This window comes from Ovis aries, chromosome 7 (genome assembly GCF_016772045.2).
Source record: "Ovis aries strain OAR_USU_Benz2616 breed Rambouillet chromosome 7, ARS-UI_Ramb_v3.0, whole genome shotgun sequence".
In the NCBI taxonomy this organism is placed as follows: domain Eukaryota; kingdom Metazoa; phylum Chordata; class Mammalia; order Artiodactyla; family Bovidae; genus Ovis; species Ovis aries.
Genome location: NC_056060.1, coordinates 63797337 through 63816488, shown reverse-complemented (window position 1 = coordinate 63816488; position 19152 = coordinate 63797337). Strand labels below are relative to the sequence as shown.

The 19152-nt window shown below is 36.6% G+C and overlaps 1 protein-coding gene across 10 annotated transcripts in view; it reads left to right on the top strand.

The window, feature by feature from the left end:
- The window catches only part of DDHD1 (DDHD domain containing 1), a 71268-nt gene that overhangs the window by 35076 nt on the left and 17040 nt on the right, over positions 1-19152 (top strand). For all 10 annotated transcript variants that reach the window (XM_060418059.1, XM_042252534.2, XM_027971876.3 and 7 more), the window contains 4 exons: positions 2501-2607; positions 4798-4904; positions 14638-14900; positions 16518-16593. In XM_060418059.1, the coding sequence (XP_060274042.1) occupies positions 2501-2607; positions 4798-4904; positions 14638-14900; positions 16518-16593 (553 nt within the window). The remainder of the gene's footprint in view (positions 1-2500; positions 2608-4797; positions 4905-14637; positions 14901-16517; positions 16594-19152) is intronic.

Here is a 19152-nt window from a genome sequence, read left to right as displayed (position 1 = left end):
ACAGAAGTGATATATTTATGCAGTAGAATGTCATTCAGCCTTAAAAAGCAAAGAAAAGTTGATTCATGATACAACATGGATGAACCTTGAAACATTATGCTAAGTGAAAGAAGCCAGACACAAAAGGCCATAAATTATAGATGTTATTTATCTGAAAAATCCAGAATAGGCAAGTTCATGGAGACAAAGTAGATTAATGGTGTCAGGGCCTAGTGGGAAGAATTATGCGATTTGACTACTCTAGGTAGAGTGTTTCTTATGGGAATAATGAAAGTGTTCTGAACTTAGAGTGGTGTTGGTTATACAATTCAATGATACTAAAAGCCACTGAATTGTTTTAAAAAAAAAAAAAAAGTAAAAGCTACCAAGGTCATGTCTAAAAGACACAGAAGTAAAGTTGAAGAGACTCACTGACCAGAAAGGAAACAATTTAAGGATCAGTAAGGATAATAACTACAATGGGTTAGAACACTTCAAATATGTTTTAAATCTATGAGTTAGTAGGGAGGGATTGGGGGCAGGAGGAAAAGGGGACAACAGAGGATGAGATGGCTGGATGGCATCACTGACTCGATCTACGTGAATCTGAGTGAACTCCGGGAGTTGGTGAGGGACAGGGAGGCCTGGTGTGCTGCGATTCATGGGGTCGCAAAGAGTCGGACACAACTGAGCGACTGAACTGAACTGAACTGAACTGAATAATATCAAAAATATAAAACCTCTTAACAACTCAGTATTTAATTGTTAAATAAAAGGGAAGAATTAACCATTTATCCTGCCTTTTCCCAGTTCATACAGGAACTATTTGATTGTATCACAAGGCAGCAAGTATTTGATGTGGGGAAATTTCTTTCCTGAAGTGTAAGGAGTGGTGAGATTTAAAAAGCACTTTTTTGCAACCATAGTAAATCAGTGGAGCTAAGCAGTGATCACAGCATTTGCTAGTATCACCAGAAAAAGAGAAAACCAGGTGTGTGTATATATATATATATATATATATGTGTGTGTGTGTGTGTATATATATATATATATATATGTATATATGTATATGGAGTCGGAGAAGGCAATGGCACCCCACTCCAGTACTCTTGCCTGGAAAATCCCATGGACGGAGGAGCCTGGTGGGCTGCAGTCCATGGGGTCGCTGAGTCGGACACAACTGAGCGACTTCCCTTTCACTTTTCACTTTCATGCATTGGAGAAGGAAATGGCAACCCACTCCAGTGTTCTTGCCTGGAGAATCCCTGGGATGGCGGAGCCTGGTGGACTGCCGTCTATGGGGTCACACGGACACGACTGAAGCGACTTAGCAGCAGCAGCAGCATGGAGTAGTAGTCTAGCCAAAACAGTAGAACTTGAATCTGATCAGGTCCCTGTATCTCACCACCAAATAGGCAACAAGAAGCACATTAAGGAACTCTATGGGATGCAGTCATTAAAAATTAGACTGAGATACTCTGCAGGACATAAAAAGAATTACAAAGACAAAAAACAGAGAGAGGGATCTATAGATTAAAAGATGCTTAAGAGACATCTACCAGTTTTAGTTCAGTCGCTCAGTCATGTCCGACTCTTTGCGACCCCATAAATTGCCGCACACCAGGCCTCCCTGTCCATCACCAGCTCCCGGAGTTCACTCAAACTCACGTCCATCGAGTTGGTGATGCCATCCAGCCATCTCATCCTCTGTCGTCCCCTTCTCCTCCTGCCCCCAATCCCTCCCAGAGTCTTTTCCAATGAGTCAACTCTTTGCATGAGGTGGCCAAAGTACTGGAGTTTCAGCTTTAGCATCATTCCTTCCAAAGAACACCAAGGACTGATCTCCTTCAGAATGGACTGGTTGGATCTCCTTGCAGTCCAAGGGACTCTCAAGAGTCTTCTCCAACACCACAGTTCAAAAGCATCAATTCTTCGGCGCGGCTTCACTTCACTTCAAAAGTTTAAAAAAGTATTTTGCTGTACCTTAATTTTCAAAGTAGAATTTAAAAACCTATATTGTGTGGAGAACAAGTAAAGAAATAGATGAAGTAAGACAAGCCACAATGTGCTAATTATTTAGAGGTAGGGTATTTTATTAGGAGGACATAGCAGTCCACTCCAGTATTCTTGCCAGGAGAATACCATGGACAGAGGAGCCTGGCCAGCTACAATGTATAGGGTCACAGAATTGGACATGACTGAAGCTACTTAACACACACACACACAGGGTATTTTATTATATGTTATTCTCTCCAGTAAATACTTATAATTATGTAGAATATAGTATCAAATCTTGAAATATTTGCAATCAGAGATGACAAATTTAAGAAAACAGTTTTGAAATGAAGGTGTCCTGGTATTACAGACTGTTGCATAATGTAGCAGTAATTTAAACATAATTGGACAGAATTATAAGCAATTTGGAAGTGTTATGATTGAAGGCATTTTATATCATGTAAATGTGTATGTGAAGTTGCTCTAATAGAGTTTTTTTTTTGTTTTGGTTTGGTTTTTTTTTAAGGATGAGAGAGGCTGCAAGAAAAATAGAAGAAAGGCATTTTTCCAACCATGCAACACATGTTGAATTTCTGCCTGTTGAGTGGCGGTCAAAACTTACTCTGGATGGAGGTACATTTTGTTTCAAAATTAAATGATTTAGTCAATGGGAATGAAATGTTTTTAATTTGTCTTGAGGTATACTCTTTGTTCTAGATTATTTAGGAAAATATAATCCATTTTTTAAAAATAAATAATTATATTGACTTAACGTCATTTTGGACCACCATATAGATTTCTCTAATAGTACAGTTTTCATGAATGCCCTAAAGTTTTTGACAGAAAAATGACTTGTCAATACTTTTAAAGCATTCGTTGTCTGCAATTTCATATGAGCTTACAGTTTCTTCCTGATAATTTTCCTCGCTTGTATTTGGAAGATGAAATCTTAGGTTTTTTTGTTTTATTGTCATTCCTACATTCCTTGGGCTGATGAATTTTACTCTAACACAGAGAAATTACATAAAATATGTACTTTCTTTACAATAAGTTTTTCCCTTTGAATATTAAAACCATTAAAATAGAATGTTTAGGTTGATGCTTTTGAACTGTGGTGCTGGAGAAGACTTTTGAGAGTCCCTTGGACAACAAGGAGATCAAACCAGTCAATCTTAAAGGAAATGAGTCCTGAATATTCATTGAAAGGACTGATGCTAAAGCTGAAGCTCCAATACTTTGGCCACCTGATGCAAGGAACCAACTCATTGGAAAAGACCTTAATGCTGGGAAAGATTAAGGGCCCAAGGAGAAGGGGATGACTGAGGATGAGATGGTTGGATGGCAGACATGAGTTTGCGCAAACTCTGGGAGATAGTGAAGGACAAGGAAGCCTGGCATGCTACAGTCCAGGAGGTTGCAAATAGTCAGACATGACTGAGCAACTGACAACAGAATAAGAGAAGATATTTGCAAATGATATGACCAGTAAGGGATTAATATCCCACAGCTTATATAACTTGACATCAAGAAAGGCAAACAACTCATTTAAAAAATGAGCAGAAGACCCGAAGAATATATACAAATGGCCAAAAGGCATTTGCAAAGATGTTAACATCGTTAATCATTAGAGAAATTCACACCTGTCAGAATAACTATCATCAATAAGAACACAACAATGGAGGCTTCTCAAAGTACTAAAAATAGAGCTACCATATGATCTAGCAGTTCCACTCCTGAGTATATATTGGGAAAAAAAAATGAAAATACTAATTCAGAAAGTTACATGCACCCCAATGTTGATAGCAGCATTATTTATAATAGCAAAGGTATGGAAGTAACCTCACTGTCCATCAACAGGTAAATGGATAAAAATGTATATATACATCATAAAAAACAATGAAATTTTGCCATTTGCACTGACATGAGTGGACTTGCAGGATATTATGCTAAATGAAGTAAGACAAAGACAAATACTGTATGATATCACTTATATGCTAAGTCGCTTCAGTCATGTCTGACTCTGTGCAACCCCACAGATGGCAGCCCACCAGGCTCCCCAATCCCTGGGATTCTCCAGGCAAGAACACTGGAGTGGGTTGCCATTTCCTTCTCCAGTGCATGAAAGTGAAAAGTGAACATGAAGTCGCTCAGTCGTATCCGACTCTTGGCGACCCCATGGACTGCAGCCCACCAGGCTCCTCCGTCCATGGGATTTTACAGGCAAGAGTATTGGAGTGGGTTGCCATTGCCTTCTCCTTATCACTTATATATGGAATCTTTTTTTTAAAAAAAAAGCAAACTTGTGAATATAACAAAAAGAAACAGAACAAACAGGTGGGTTACCAGGAAGAGAGGGACAAGAAAGGGGATTGAGAAGTACAAACTACTCCATATAAAATAAATAAGCTGCAAGGGCATATTGTATAAAATGAGGACGATAGCCAGTATTTTACAGTAACTAAATGGAGTATAACCATTTAAAAATTTTGAATTACTGTGTTCATCTGAAGCTTATTGTACATCAACTGAACATCAATAAATTTTTTTTAATTTAAAAAGAAAGATCCTTAGCTTGTTCCTGATTTAAAGGAAATATTTTCAATCTTTCAGCACCAATAAATACATTGATGTTTGTGGTAGTTAAATACCCTTCATCATTTTTCAATTAACAAATAGTAAAATTTCAAGAAGGTAAGTTTCATCAGATTCAAAGGTAGTCTTGAATATTTAAATTTTAATATAAAACACTTCGGGGATGTATTTTTTTCACTGTTTTTTCCCTAAAATTATCTTCTCTTAGTTCATTTTTTTTTTAACTTGTAGACACTGTTGATTCCATTACTCCAGACAAAGTGCGAGGTTTAAGGGATATGTTAAACAGCAGTGCAATGGACATAATGTATTATACTAGCCCACTGTATAGAGATGAAGTAAGTATCATGATTATCTTGTTGCTATTGGGTATTTTTTAGAGTGATAGCTTATGTGTCCTGAATTTTATGTTCTCTCTTCTTTTATAAGCAAATGAGAAATTATAGCCTCTATTCATAGTGCATTTGATAGTCTTAAGCTGCCCATTGGGACCCTTAATGTTGTAACATGATAACAATATTGTAACATGATAATCTTGGAAGTGAGAGTTTGGTTAGAAAATAGCTCTGTGAAAATATGTCAGTTTTCATAAATCTGATTAATATCTTTGAATGTTGTCCTCACAAAAGTTTTAGACACTCAAGACTTTTGTATATAATAGGCTTACTTTTATTGTGTCATTTCTATAGTGGATTTGTATAGATCTCAAATGGTAATAGTGCTCATACATCACAAAAGTAACCCTAAAGTGCGTGAGGGAGTGAAAGTTTAATCAGAAGAATGAGAGGATTTCTATGAATGCAATTTGTCACTTCATTGGTAAGAGAAAAAGAATTCTGTTTTATGGAAATAGCAGTATTAAGTACTTAACATGTATTATTAACTTGTTTCATTCTTACCTACGAAGTCAGTCTGATTAGTATCTTCATCTGAAGGATGAAGAAACTAGTATAAGGAGTAATTACTAGTAGAGCAGCTATGCTGCTTCAAGCCAGTCCATTGTGGATTTTATTCATTCCCTAACTTTATCCAAGATGTCTTTTATATAGCTATAGAAACATGTTTGCTTAGTTGCCATAGTTCCTTCTCTTCCAACTACCATTCCCTTAGGATTTTTCTTTCTCTTTCTATATCCCCCATTGCCATATGCCAGTATTGGGCAAGGTTTGCCTTGATCTATTTGAAAACAGTAAAAGCAGATACGGGCTTCTCAGGTGGTGCAGTGATAAAGAATCCACCTGCCAATGCAAGATATTCAGGTTTGATCCCTGGATCAGGAAAATCCCCTGGAATAGGAAATGGCAACCAGCTCCAGTATTCTTGTCTGAAAAATTCCATGGTCAGAGGAGCCTGGCAGGCTACAGTCCATGGGATTACAAAGAGTTGGACATTACTGAGCGACTGAGCGCACACACACAAGAGCTGTAAGCAGAACTGCTCTTCTGGACTTTGTTGTTCAGTCACTCAGTCATGTCTGACTCTTTGCAACCTCACAGACTCCAACACTCCAGGCTTCTCTGTCCTTCACTGTCTCCCTGAGCTTGCTCAAACGCATGTCCTTTCAGTCAATGATGCCATCCAACCATCTCATCCTCTGGACTTAATTCTGATCAAAAAGGTAGGCTTAGTCAGTGAAGTAGAATTCTAATAATTTCCGTGTTTATAGGCTCAAACTACCGCACAATTGCACTCATCTCACATGCTAGTAAAGTAATGCTCAAAATTCTCCAAGCCAGGCTTTAGCAATACGTGAACCGTGAACTTCCAGATGTTCAAGCTGGTTTTAGAAAAGGCAGAGGAACCAGAGATCAAATTGCCAACATCTGCTGGATGATCGAAAAAGCAAGAGAGTTCCAGAAAAACATCTATTTCTGCTTTATTGACTATGCCAAAGCCTTTGACTGTGTGGATCACAATAAACTGTGGAAAATTCCGAAAGAGATGGGAATATCAGACCATCTGACCTGCCTCTTGAGAAATCTGTATGCAGGTCAGGAAGCAACAGTTAGAACTGGACATGGATATTAGGAAAAGGAGTACCTCAAGGCTGTATATTGTCACCCTGCTTATTTAACTTCTATGCAGAGTACATCATGAGAAATGCTGGGCTGGAAGAAGCACAAGCTGGAATCAAGATTGCCGGGAGAAATATCAAAAACCTCAGATATGCAGATGACACCACCCTTATGGCAGAAAGTGAAGAGGAACTAAAAATCCTCTTGATGAAAGTGAAAGAGGAGAGTGAAAAAGCTGGCTTAAAACTCAACATTCAGAAAACTAAGATCATGGCATCTGGTCCCATCACTTCATGGGAAATAGACGGGAAACAGTAGAAACAGTGTCAGACTATTTTTTTGAGCTCCAAAATCAGTGCAGATGGTGACTGCAGCCATGAAATTAAAAGACGCTTACTCCTTGGAAGAAAAGTTAAGACCAATCTAGATAGCATATTGAAAAGCAGAGACATTACTTTGCCAACAAAGGTCCATCTAGTCAAGGCTATGGTTTTCCAGTAGTCATGTATGGATGTGAGAGTTGGACTGTGAAGAAAGCTGAGCGCCGAAGAATTGATGCTTTTGAACTGTGGTGTTGGAGAAGACTCTTGAGAGTCCCTTGGACTGCAAGGATATCAATCAGTCCATTCTGAAGGAGATCCCTGGGATTTCATTGGAAGGAATGATGCTAAAGCTGAAACTCCAGTACTTTACTTTGGGCCACCTCATGAGAAGAGTTGACTCATTGGAAAAGACTCTGATGCTGGGAGGATTGGGTTCAGGAGGAGAAGGGGATGACAGAGGATGAGATGGCTGGATGACATCACTGACTCGATTGGACATGAGTCTGAGTGAACTCCGGGAGTTGATGATGGACAGGGAGGCCTGGCGTGCTGCGATTCATGGGGTTGCAAAGAGTCGGACGCGACTGAACTGACTGAGGCCTTTATAGTGTACAGTGGGTATTGAACTATAGTATTGCAAGTAAACCAATGAGGGAAGGAAAAGGGAAAGAGAAAGGCTGAAAGCATATTACTGTACACACACACACGCACACGGTTGGTAGTATCCCTAAGAAGGTATCCTGAGTCTTCAAGACTAACATATTCTGAGTCATGCCCTCCAAAAGTAGTATGTGCTTTTTTAAAAGTTGGCATTAATATCCAGAAAAACTAGAAAGGGAAAACTGTCATATTCAAACCTCTGGCCATTGGTGAATGATAACTGAGAAAGTGATCACTTTTTATTTTTCTCTTGTATCTTCAAATATATTCTCCTCAGAATGGAATTGAGTAAAACAGATATTTGGTAGAAGGGAACTGATGTAAGCTAATGTAAGTGAAATGGAAGGAGAACACCCAGGGCTTTAAATTAGTTGGTTTTTTGATCCAGTTGAATTTAATGGAAAAGCACTGAGAACTTGTGTCTGAGATTCATCAGCAATCTTCAGCAGTGTTTCCGAAACATATCTAGTTAGAACAGTCACTTCTGGTGCCTGTTAAAAATACCCCCATGGAGGGCATTGGAGTTAAAGATATTAATGTGAACTTATGACTTTGAAAAGAAGTGGGTGTATGTGGATGACATCTATATATTTAAGCATACATGTTTAAACATACATATATATATGTTTATGCATATATTATGCATAATGTATGTGCATGTATTTCCTACCTCTGTCCACTGAAAAGACTAAGAAGTAGACACCCCAACTTAATGAACACACCTAGCACCCAAATCGTTGCCTAGTACTGTTACTCCCCACTAAGAAAAAGTAGAGTTTCTTGGGAAAATGGCTTCCAGGACTAGGGCAGGATAGGTTCAAGTCAAAGCTGGAAGAACTTGTTTTGACAGAAGGTGGAAAACTGCTCAAAAGAATGATGAGGCAAGATGCGTGGACACAGAATGACTTAAAGAAGCAGATCCCACTGACCAAATCTGGAAGAGTTTGAACACCAAAATAATTAAGTAAATATTATTACTTATTGTAGGCTTCCCAGGTGGTTCGGTGACAAAGAATCCACCTGCAATGCAGGTGACTTGGGTTCAATCCCTGGATTGGGAAGATTCCCTGGAGAAGGAAATAGCAACCCCTCCAGTCTTCTTGCCTGGAGAAACCCATGGACAGAGGAGCCTGGTGGGCTCTACAGTCCATGGGGTCACAAAGAGTCAGACACAACTTAGCAACTAAACAGCTATTACTTATTGTAAGGAATTATTAGTATATTTTATAGAATTATAGTAAGGTTAATGTACTTAAGAATTTTAAATCATTGAAAAATTTGTAAGTCCTTATCTCGCTTATAAATAGATAAACAAATTGGGAAGAAGAGCCGTCTTTGCTTACAGTAGAATGCCCAGTGTTTACTAATAAGTGTGGAAGGAAAGCTGGAGTTGGAAAGGTCTCATTTTGCATCCATCATGGTAGGATCAGGCAGGAGAGGACTGGGCAGGAGTCAATCAGTGAATGCTTAAAATGAGGATAGTTGTTTGATGCAAAACAGAGTATTTGCATAGTCTTAAAGTGTATTCTCTCGACTGCTTTTAGTTTAAAAATAATGAAGGACTTCCCTGGCATTTTGTGGTTAAGACTCCATGTTTCCTCTGTAAGGGACATGGATTTAATCCCTGGTTGGGGAACTTAAGATCTCACATGCTGCACAACCAAGGGGGAAAAAGATCTTTAAATAGCACTAACTAAATCACTCCCTGGGTTAAAATCTTGGTTGACTTTCATTAGAATAAAACCATAATTTAAAAAATGGAATGGCTCTTAAAAAAATAAAGCTATACAGTGGAAAAATCAAGCAACACCTTTATGGGTTGTTTCTAAGGGACGTCCAGAGGACACAGCATAATTTATATAGCATTCCAATTAGGAGGAAACGTCAGAGGAATGTAAAATGAGGAAGTTTTAAATTTAAAAGTCGGAATTGAGACTGTATTATTTTAAAATGTTAATATAAGGAAAAGAATGGCTGTGGAAAATGTTTCAGATAGAGAAGATTAGAGAGACATGATAGTTAACTTCTCATACTAAACTATGTACTGTACTGGATCAGAGGAAACGCTACAAAGGATATTATTTGATCAACTGACAAAATCTGAATGGGACTAGATTGATGAAATATATGAATGTGAATTATAAAGTTGATAATAGCAATGTGCTTATGGAAGTCTTAGGAAATATACACTGGTATATTTAGGGGTAAAAGACCATGAAATACATAACACGTCCTTGCTGCTGCTGCTAAGTCGCTTCAGTCGCGTCCGACTCTGTGTGACCCAATAGACGGCAGCCCACCAGGCTCCCCTGTCCCTGGGATTCTCCAGGCAAGAACGCTGGAATGGGTTGCCATTTCCTTCTCCAATAACATGTCCTTAATGGGTCACAAAAAAGTTCTGTGTGTGTTAATAGAAACAGAAGAAATGATAAGGCAGATAGAAAAGTGTTCACGTTAGGTGAATCTTTGATAAAGCCTGTGAAAGATCTTTGTACTTTTTTTATTTTGCAGCATTTTATAAATTTGAAATTACTCCCAAATGAAAAGTTATGAAAAAGAAACTAAAAAAATACTTTCGCTGGTTCCTTCTCTGGAGATCCTGACTCAGTGGGTCTGAGATAGAGCCTGGGAATTTGTGTTGTTGACAGTTCCGCAGGTGATACCATCAGAAAAGTTTGACAAACATTGCTTAAGTCATTGTGAAGAATGAAAGAAAATAAAAAAGACTTAGTGAAAAGTGGGCAAAGATTGTTCTTATTCTTTAAAAAGGAAAGCTGATTCTGCAAATCAGAGTTCATTTAGCACAAGGTTGGTGTTAGGCAGGGCTTCCCTGATAGCTCAGCTGGTAAAGAATCCACCTGCAATGCAGGAGACCTGGATTCAATCCCTGGTTTGGGAAGATCTCCTGGAGAAGGGAAAGGCTACCCACTCCAGCATTCTGGCCTGGAGAATTCCAGGAACTGTTTGGTCCATGGGGTCACAAAGAGTCAGACACAACTGAGCAACTTTCACTCCTCGGTGTTAGGTAATATCTAGACTAAATTATTTTTCAATAGTATATGTTTCCTAAGGGAAGTAATGACAAATAACAGCCAGCAGCGATTCTGTAGGATTAAGGCCTGTCTGGTGAATGAGCCTTGTTAGGTTTATTTGATAGGCATAAGAGCCTTTTTCCTCTTCCTCTCAGCCTTTGTAGTCAATAGATGCGGTTTTAAAATCTGCCACTTAACTAGCTTAAATAAAATTTCTCAATTTCTCAGCTTCCTTACTTAAAATGGACATAAACTACACAATTGATAAAGATTGTCATGGGGCTTCCCCCATGGCTCAGCAGTAAAGAATTCATCTGCAGTGCAGGAGAAACGGGTTAGATCCCTGGGTCAGGAAGATCCCCTGGAGGAGGGCATGACAACCCACTCCAGTATTTTTGCCTGGAGCATCCCATGGACAGGGGAGCCTGGTGGGCTACGGTCCATAGGGTCACAAAGAGTCAGACACAACTGAAGCCAGTTAGTACACAAAGATTGTCATGAGGATCAAAGATATTATGATATAGTTTCCAGTACAATTCTTTGCGCTTAGATTTTCAAGTTGTAATTAAGTATATATCTGTCTTTATGTATTTCAAGGGCTACCATTTTAAAAAAGGAATAGATTTACTCTGTTAATTCTAGAAAGTAAAATAAGGATCTGTGAATTGAAAATACGGAAAGGAACATGTTTGATTATTCAATGAAGAACTGTATAATAACTAAAGCTGCCTTAAAAATACAGAAGTGTTATAAGGAAAAAAATTGTAGATAATGTAAGCTGATAGATTTTAACTAAACTTACTGTGTAATCATTTCACAGTATATATCAAACCATTTACATTGTACACCTGAAACTCACATAATGTATATCTCAATTATATCTTGATAAAACTGGGGGGAAAATTTTTCTTTTTTAGTAGAAGTGACTGGCTCTGGATAAAGGTACTCACTGAGGTGGATGCTGAGCTCTTTATCCCTTTACACGAGTGTTATTGAAGGGACTTTTATCTTCACAGGAGTTTGAATTAAATCATCTCTGAGGCCACTTTTCACTCAGATTTCTTCAGTGCTCATGGGAGGACCCTAATTAGTGATTGTGCACTAAAAAGTTGTGCTTCGGGGAAAGTTTTTATATACTGAACAGTACTTCTCAGGTCATACTTTCTGAGGACCAGTTTTTGTTTTTTTGTTTTTTTGTTTTTTTGTTTTTTTAAGGAACTAACTCCAGTCTATCAAGACATCATTCGAGAGCTTTTAGCTATATTCTTCAACCCTAAATAAAGTAACATGGAAACTCCAGAGAGAACTGTTACCTCTTTTGTACAACAGAACTCTCTTTTCAACAGCTTTTTAAAAATGAAGAGCTAAAAAGAGAATTGTCATGGTCCTATCTTGCCATTGCTATTTGAAAATTGTTTAATAGATGTATATGACTAAAACTCTAAATTACTTTTTCTCAGTAAAATTTCCTGAAGGAGAGAGAAGGACAAATGACTATGTTCTACAGCCATATTTTAGGTGTTCAGAATCTCTCTTGAAACTGCTGGATTTTTTTCCTTTTTGGTTGACTTTCTTGATAAATTTTAATTTTTGAGCAATGGTTATGAAAATTAGAAACTGTTTTAAACTTTTGAAGAGCCATCTAATGCTTTCTCTGTGTGAGAGGTTAGCTAAATTGATTAGATAATATTGTAGAGTTAATAAAATTAAGATAATAGGGTATATCATTAATCTTGGTTCAGATATCCCAAATGAATATAGTTGGTCACAAAGGAATCCTAGCTGGAGAAATATAAATAAATCAGAAAGGAGAAGGGGAAAAACAAACCCTAATTAGAGTAGACTTTTTAGATATAACATCAAGGTGAATTTCTTCTTTTGCTGCTGAGTGGATGATTATAAAGACCTTTAGAGGTAGTGCATGGCTGTTTTGCACTAAAAGTTGTCTTTCAAAATCGTAATATATTAACCACAAATGTTCCTATATGTGTAAGCTGCAGACAGAGATTTGAAGTTCTTCTATATCTAGATACGGTCTAATAAGGAAACACAAAGATTATTTCTAGTCACATAGAAGATTATTAAAACAGATGAAAACACCAGCTCTTCAGAAACTATACATTCTCTGTTTCAGTCCATGGTGAAATACTTTAGTGTTGAATAAGACTTTCTCTTTGTTGGATATTTAATTTTTATGATTGCTAGATTAAGGAAGTTATTGGTATAACGAGTAGATACTTTAAATTTTTAAAATATGAAATAGCTTAATCACTGGTAGAGGAACTGGTAGATCTTTTCCATTTTTTACTATTTAATTTTAATGGGGGTGGTATTTTAAAAAAACAAAAAGATTGGGTTATCTTTTGCCAAACTACCTAGGTATTTATCTTTTAGTGTTTCTAGACTTCATGATAGGAGTTTTAAAATCGAGCCCTTCAAAAGTAAACACTATCAACAAATGTTGCTTTTAAAGAAATGTATTTTATTGAAAAATTAGCTTTTTCAGTACCTCCCTTCATGTAGATTATAAATTAAGAAAATTACAAAGTTTTAAGAGTTGGTTCATATTCTTATCAAAGCCAAGTCCAAAGCATTACATTATAGCTCCCTTTGAACAAAGCATGTACTTTCACATCATACTGCCTATTTTTAAAATTCTGTTGACTAGAATTACCTACAGCCCATGTCTTGGGATATTTTTATATGCATTTACCACTAATGTGTGGTCCCCAGAACTGCTGAATCTGAAACTCTAGGATGGAGCCTAGCAATCTATTAACAAGCCCTCCAGACCACGTACATGGTTTCAGTAGCTTTAACAAGGACCTCAGTATTGTGCAGTAGAGGTCTGTGAGGTTAGCAACAAGAACATTGCACCTTCATTCATGTGACTGCCAACCCAGCCAAGCATGAATGCTCAAATAATTTCCAGTTTGATTCTGCTAAAGAATATTCAGTGAACCAAATGGAGGCAACTTGTCTCTTGAAACAAAATAACAGTATATGGAAGCAATTAATAATTAATGTTTGTATGTCTGAATAACATCTGACTTACTAAAAAGAACTGAAATGAGAAATTGAGTATCAGGAAGTTTATAACCAAATAGTAGTAAGCAGTGATAGGAAGAGAAGAGGACTACCTTAAAAATCAGGTCAGGGCCCTGCATGAATGAATTTGAGTAACAAAAGAACCTTGTTGTTCTCACTTCTTAGAATACTTCAGTAATATTTATTAAAGCTAAATTTCCAAAGAAAGCAGTTTTATAAAGAAAAATGGCTTAGATACTTCCCACATTATTAACTTCTAAACCTTAAAAAATTCCTACTTTTTTAAAATGGAACTTTTTAAAAGTATTTTAAAATACTTTATATTACCAATATAATGGGAATTTTGGAATATCAAGTACCTCAACATAACCATTTTCCTTAGTCATACAGTGACCTTTCATTACATTACTCTTATCTAAATGCAGAAAGTAATAATGTATATAATATGTTGCATATACAATATGTTAGTAACCCTGTTATCATAAACTCAGATATTCTTTTCCTAAACTTACTGGTGCTTAAAAAGTACAAGGTATAAGACTTTAGAATAGCATATAAGTCCATTACAATGAAGAAAAGATATCCAGAGGCTTTTTGGAAATCTTACTAGAATCTGCATGGAACTTTTTTTTTTTAATACCTGAAACTATTGGCTTAAGTAGTGGGTTTAAGGACTGAAAGAATCTGTGTGGGTAACATCTGTCTTTGTTCTTTAGTGTTGCTATGGATTATAATATTATGTATATCTTTACATTGGGAAGATCCTCTGGAAAAGGGAAATGCTACCCACTCCAGTATTCTGGCCTGGAGAATTCCATGACTGTATAGTCCATGGGATCGCAAAGAGTCGGACGTGGTTCTGAAGCAGCTGAGTTAATTTTAATAACCTAGATATATTTGGCTAGTAATATATTTTTCTTTCTTAGCCTATTTGAGTTTAGAAACCTTTATAGAAGTGATTATTCTAATTTGATGTTTTCTTATTTCAAACAGCTAGTTAAAGGCCTTCAGCAAGAGCTCAATCGATTATATTCCCTTTTCTGTTCCCGGAATCCAAACTTTGAGGAAAAAGGGGGTAAAGTCTCAATAGTGTCACATTCCTTGGGATGTGTGATCACTTATGACATAATGACTGGCTGGAATCCAGTTCGACTCTATGAACAGTTGCTGCAGAAGGAAGAAGAGTTGCCTGATGAACGATGGATGAGCTACGAAGAACGCCATCTTCTTGATGAACTCTATATAACAAAACGACGGTAAAAAATATCTTAAAAAGAAATTAAACATGGAATCACTGGACTTCTTAGTAGAAAACTTCAGATTTTTCATAATAAAGAAAAAATACATTGTTTAGGGTACAGAATAGAATATTCAAAGATTATTGAATAATATGCCTAATCAAGCAAGAGACTATAAATTTTGATACTAATTACATGTGTGTTCCTATAGCATAAAATTACCATCTTCCTCTTTTTGCTTCTTTTTTTCTTCACAGTTAATTAGAAATGAAATCTAAAACTTATTCCATGCTGAGTCGCTGTGTAGAATCTGATGGGCCTCCACCTTTGTTAGTATTGTGAAAATAATTTTAAAGCCCTTTTTTCTTGGCAAATATATTTTAGACAGATTTTATAATTATTTAATCATTTACATCCTTTCTAATACTATCTTTTTTAGCTGGATGCATTATCTATTTTTTTCTTCTGATACAACTGGTAGGTAGGTTAATTGAACAAAATATAAAACGTAAATCAGGTAGAAAGAAGAGTATAAAAATCATGCATAATCTCGTGAGAACTGTTAATGTGTTAGAATATTTTCTTAAAAAAATAGTAAATATATATACCATTGTATCAGACGCACTCGAGATTTTAAGTATCCATTAAGTTAATAAGCCCCTGATTCTGTTAATCCTAGAATATGCCTGATACTGTCTTTTAATTCTTTGCTACATTCCTATCTTCATCTCTAATTACATGCTCTTGTTCTCTTGATGATCATTCAACTGACTCTAATAAATCTGTGAAAAGTCACTCATTTTGATAGCATTATATAAAACAGCCAATTTAGTTAACTTAAACTTTTACTCAGGAAGCATTGAATTTATTTTCATCATACAGAAATTGTCTAAGGATTTCATTAGAATTTTATTAACAAGTACCATAGAGAAAATACATAACTTTTATAATATCAAAATAGCCAATAGTTTTGAAAGAAAATGTCATGTTGCAAACTTTAGCACTGTATTTTTTGTTTGTTTTTTGTTTTTGTAATGCTGTATTTTAGACAAATTCAAGTAAAATGTTTTTAAAAGGTTTAGAAAATGAACTGAACCTTCTTAAGTTTGTTCCGTTGTTTATTAAATGTAAGTACATACAGAACATTGCATTAGGAAAAAGTTGAAATAACCCGTGTTCATCAACAGAGAAAGGCTAAACTGGGTTTATCTATATGCTGGGCAATTAAACAGTTGTTATAAAGACTGAAGGTAGGTTAGGAGGCAGTGACGTGAAAAGATTGCTAAGATTCACTATTAACTGTAGAAAAAGGAAAGCCATAGAAAAGGGTGTGGTATGAACATTTGGTGTGGTTTTTTTAAAGTGTGTATATGCTTGTATGTGCCTCACATTTTACTAAAGATCCCCCCCAAAAAAACCTATTAACAGTATGTATTGGAAGAACAGGGTACTTTTACTAATTATTTTGTAAACTTTTATAGACTTTCTGTACTACAGCAAGTTCATTTATTAAATACTGTCAAGGATTAATTTGAGGAATTGGATGATTTCTTTATGCTTAGTGAACTAGTGAGCATCTAATACTTAACGAAATTATGAATATGAATGTGTATGTAATCTCATACTCCTCCCTAGGCTGCGAGAAATTGAAGAACGGCTACATGGATTGAAAGCATCATCTATGACACAAACACCTGCCTTAAAATTTAAGGTAAGGAAAGACAGATCAGATTTTCATTGTTTATCTCAATTTTTTTTCAAGCATCATTTGAAGCATGACGTTAGGGATCAAATGAAATCCTAATTATTCTTTGAAGTGAGTCTTTTTTTGAACCCTTACAGTGTGTTGGACCCTGCTGGTTTTTAGATTCTACTAAGAAAAGAATGGACAAGACTCAAAATACATAACACGACATTACTGGGGCTATTACACAGAATAATATATAGGCACAAGGAGGAGGTTTAATTTTGCCTATAAAGGTTTATAAGTGAATGACATTTGTACTTAATCTCTGTAAATTGGATATTGCCAAGTAGAGGAAAGAAGAAATGCTCTGTTCTTAAAAGAAGCAGCATAAACAAAGTTGTGAAGGGATATAACCCAACATCTAAAAATAGAGACAGATCTGGGAAATATCTAGTATTTAAAATTAAATGTTTGTGACCAACTAGTTGTATATGGTAAGAAAAATAGCTGGAAGTATACCAGTGATGATTCCACGGATGGAAAGCTGGCGTGTCAGCTGAAGGGCGTGACCGAAGCACAAGATGTGCGTGTGATGCAGTTAGTTTGGAGCAAGGTGAGCAAACCAGTTCAGCTGGAATATACAAGATGCGGGGCATGGGGGCTGTGGGAAAGGAGGAAGAGAACTTAGATTTGATGGGAGAGTGGAAAGCTTTTCAGGGTTTTTGAGCATCAGAATAGATCTGTCTTAGCAGTGGTTTAAAGAATAAAAAGTAGCAGAGACATTGACATTGGCCTATTGGAAAGGACACAGCTTTATAGCTGAATAACAGCTTATTTGCACTGTTAAATGGAGCATGACAAAAGTCTCCTAATACTCATTTCCAGTTGAATATATGCACATGTCTAGTGTACTGTGTTATCTCTTCCTGATACCTGTTTCTTTTATCATAGGAACTTAACATACGTGTTACATGCTAGAGTGATGCAGACATACTTATTCAATCTATTTCTCTGACTTCTAAAGTTTTTTTTTTAACTTTTACAAGCCGTATAATAGTTATAAGATACATCAAAACCCATAAAAGCATGGTCTTTGGAGTCACCCCCACCTGGAATTTGAATTCCATATCTACCACCATTATTATATATAATCAGTGTTAAATATGTAGAATTGCTCTGATAGAAAAAATAAACTCTTCTATTTCATGTCCTGGGTTTTGTTGACTATGATCCACTATGTATATTAGAATCTCAAAATTTAATTATCACCTTACTAGAATTTATGCCCTTGTCAACCACAAATTGGCGCTTGCCATCTACCTCCATAAGGATTAAATCATGTGCTGCTGCAGCTGCTAACCTTCAGCAGCCCCCTGAAAGGAGTTCGGGGTGGAGAGCGGGGGACAGTTCGGGGGAGGGGAGTTGGGAAGACTGGCAGGACAGGTCTTCAGATAGCCAGGTATTTTCCAGAGCCAATTTTATGAGCACAATTCTTGTATCTCCTCATGTCTTTAAAAACACTAAAATCATTCATAGTGATGACTGTTCCTCATGACTAGCAGAAACCTTCTGGAAAAATATATGCTTGATTGCATGTATTCCTCCTTTACCAAAATCACATATATACTGACCTTCCCCCCTGCACCTTTGGAACAGTTTCTCAGAGCTACCTGAGGTGCTGTCTCCCAGGATGCAGTCCTCATATTGCCCCAAATGAAACTTAACTCACAACTTTCCATGCTTTTTTAAGTTGACACCCTATAGTTGGTATATCTTTCTAATACATGGTTATGTAGTCTAATAATAGGAATTTTTAATTATATAATTACTTATAGAGAAAAATATATAGATAACTGAAATTTAAAATTCCCAGGTGGCACTAGTGGTAAAGAACCCATCTGCCAGTGCAGGAGATGTAAGAGATGATGGTTTGATCTCTGGGTCAGGAAAACCCCCTGGAGAACGAAATGGCCACCCACTCCAGTATTCATGCCTGGAGAATCCCATGGACAGGAGAGCCTGGCAAGCTACAGTCCATGGGGTTGCAAAGAGTCAGACACAAATGACTTAGCATGTACGCACAAAAAGGAATATGTAATAATTGGCAAATTTATTTAGAATTCCAGAGTTCTAAAAGAAACAGAAGTCTTATATGCCTGTTAACTGGCAGATGGCTTTGCTTTCAGAATAAAATATTAGATTTGTCACATGTGACCACTGAACTTTAAAAAGAGCAAAAAAAATATCAACAAACATTGGTCTGGAGAGTAGAAGACTTCGGTTGTGATCATGAGGCTTTGCCACTAACTAGTTATGTAATATTAGCCAGATTACTTAACATCTCTGAATTCCTCTGTTCATTGATCTCTAGACAGAGTACTTAGACTAAACGTCTAAAGCATTTCTTGACCCACAAAATTCTTTGGACAGCTGTAGATAACACTAAAGCAGTCATTACTCTTACTGGAGAGATAAGTAATTCCTTTGTGTTTGTCAACCAAACTGCATCAGTCATAAACTTAGCAAAGTTGTTTAATCCATGGGTTTAGCAAGTTACCAGACGTTTATGAAGTGCCTGACCAG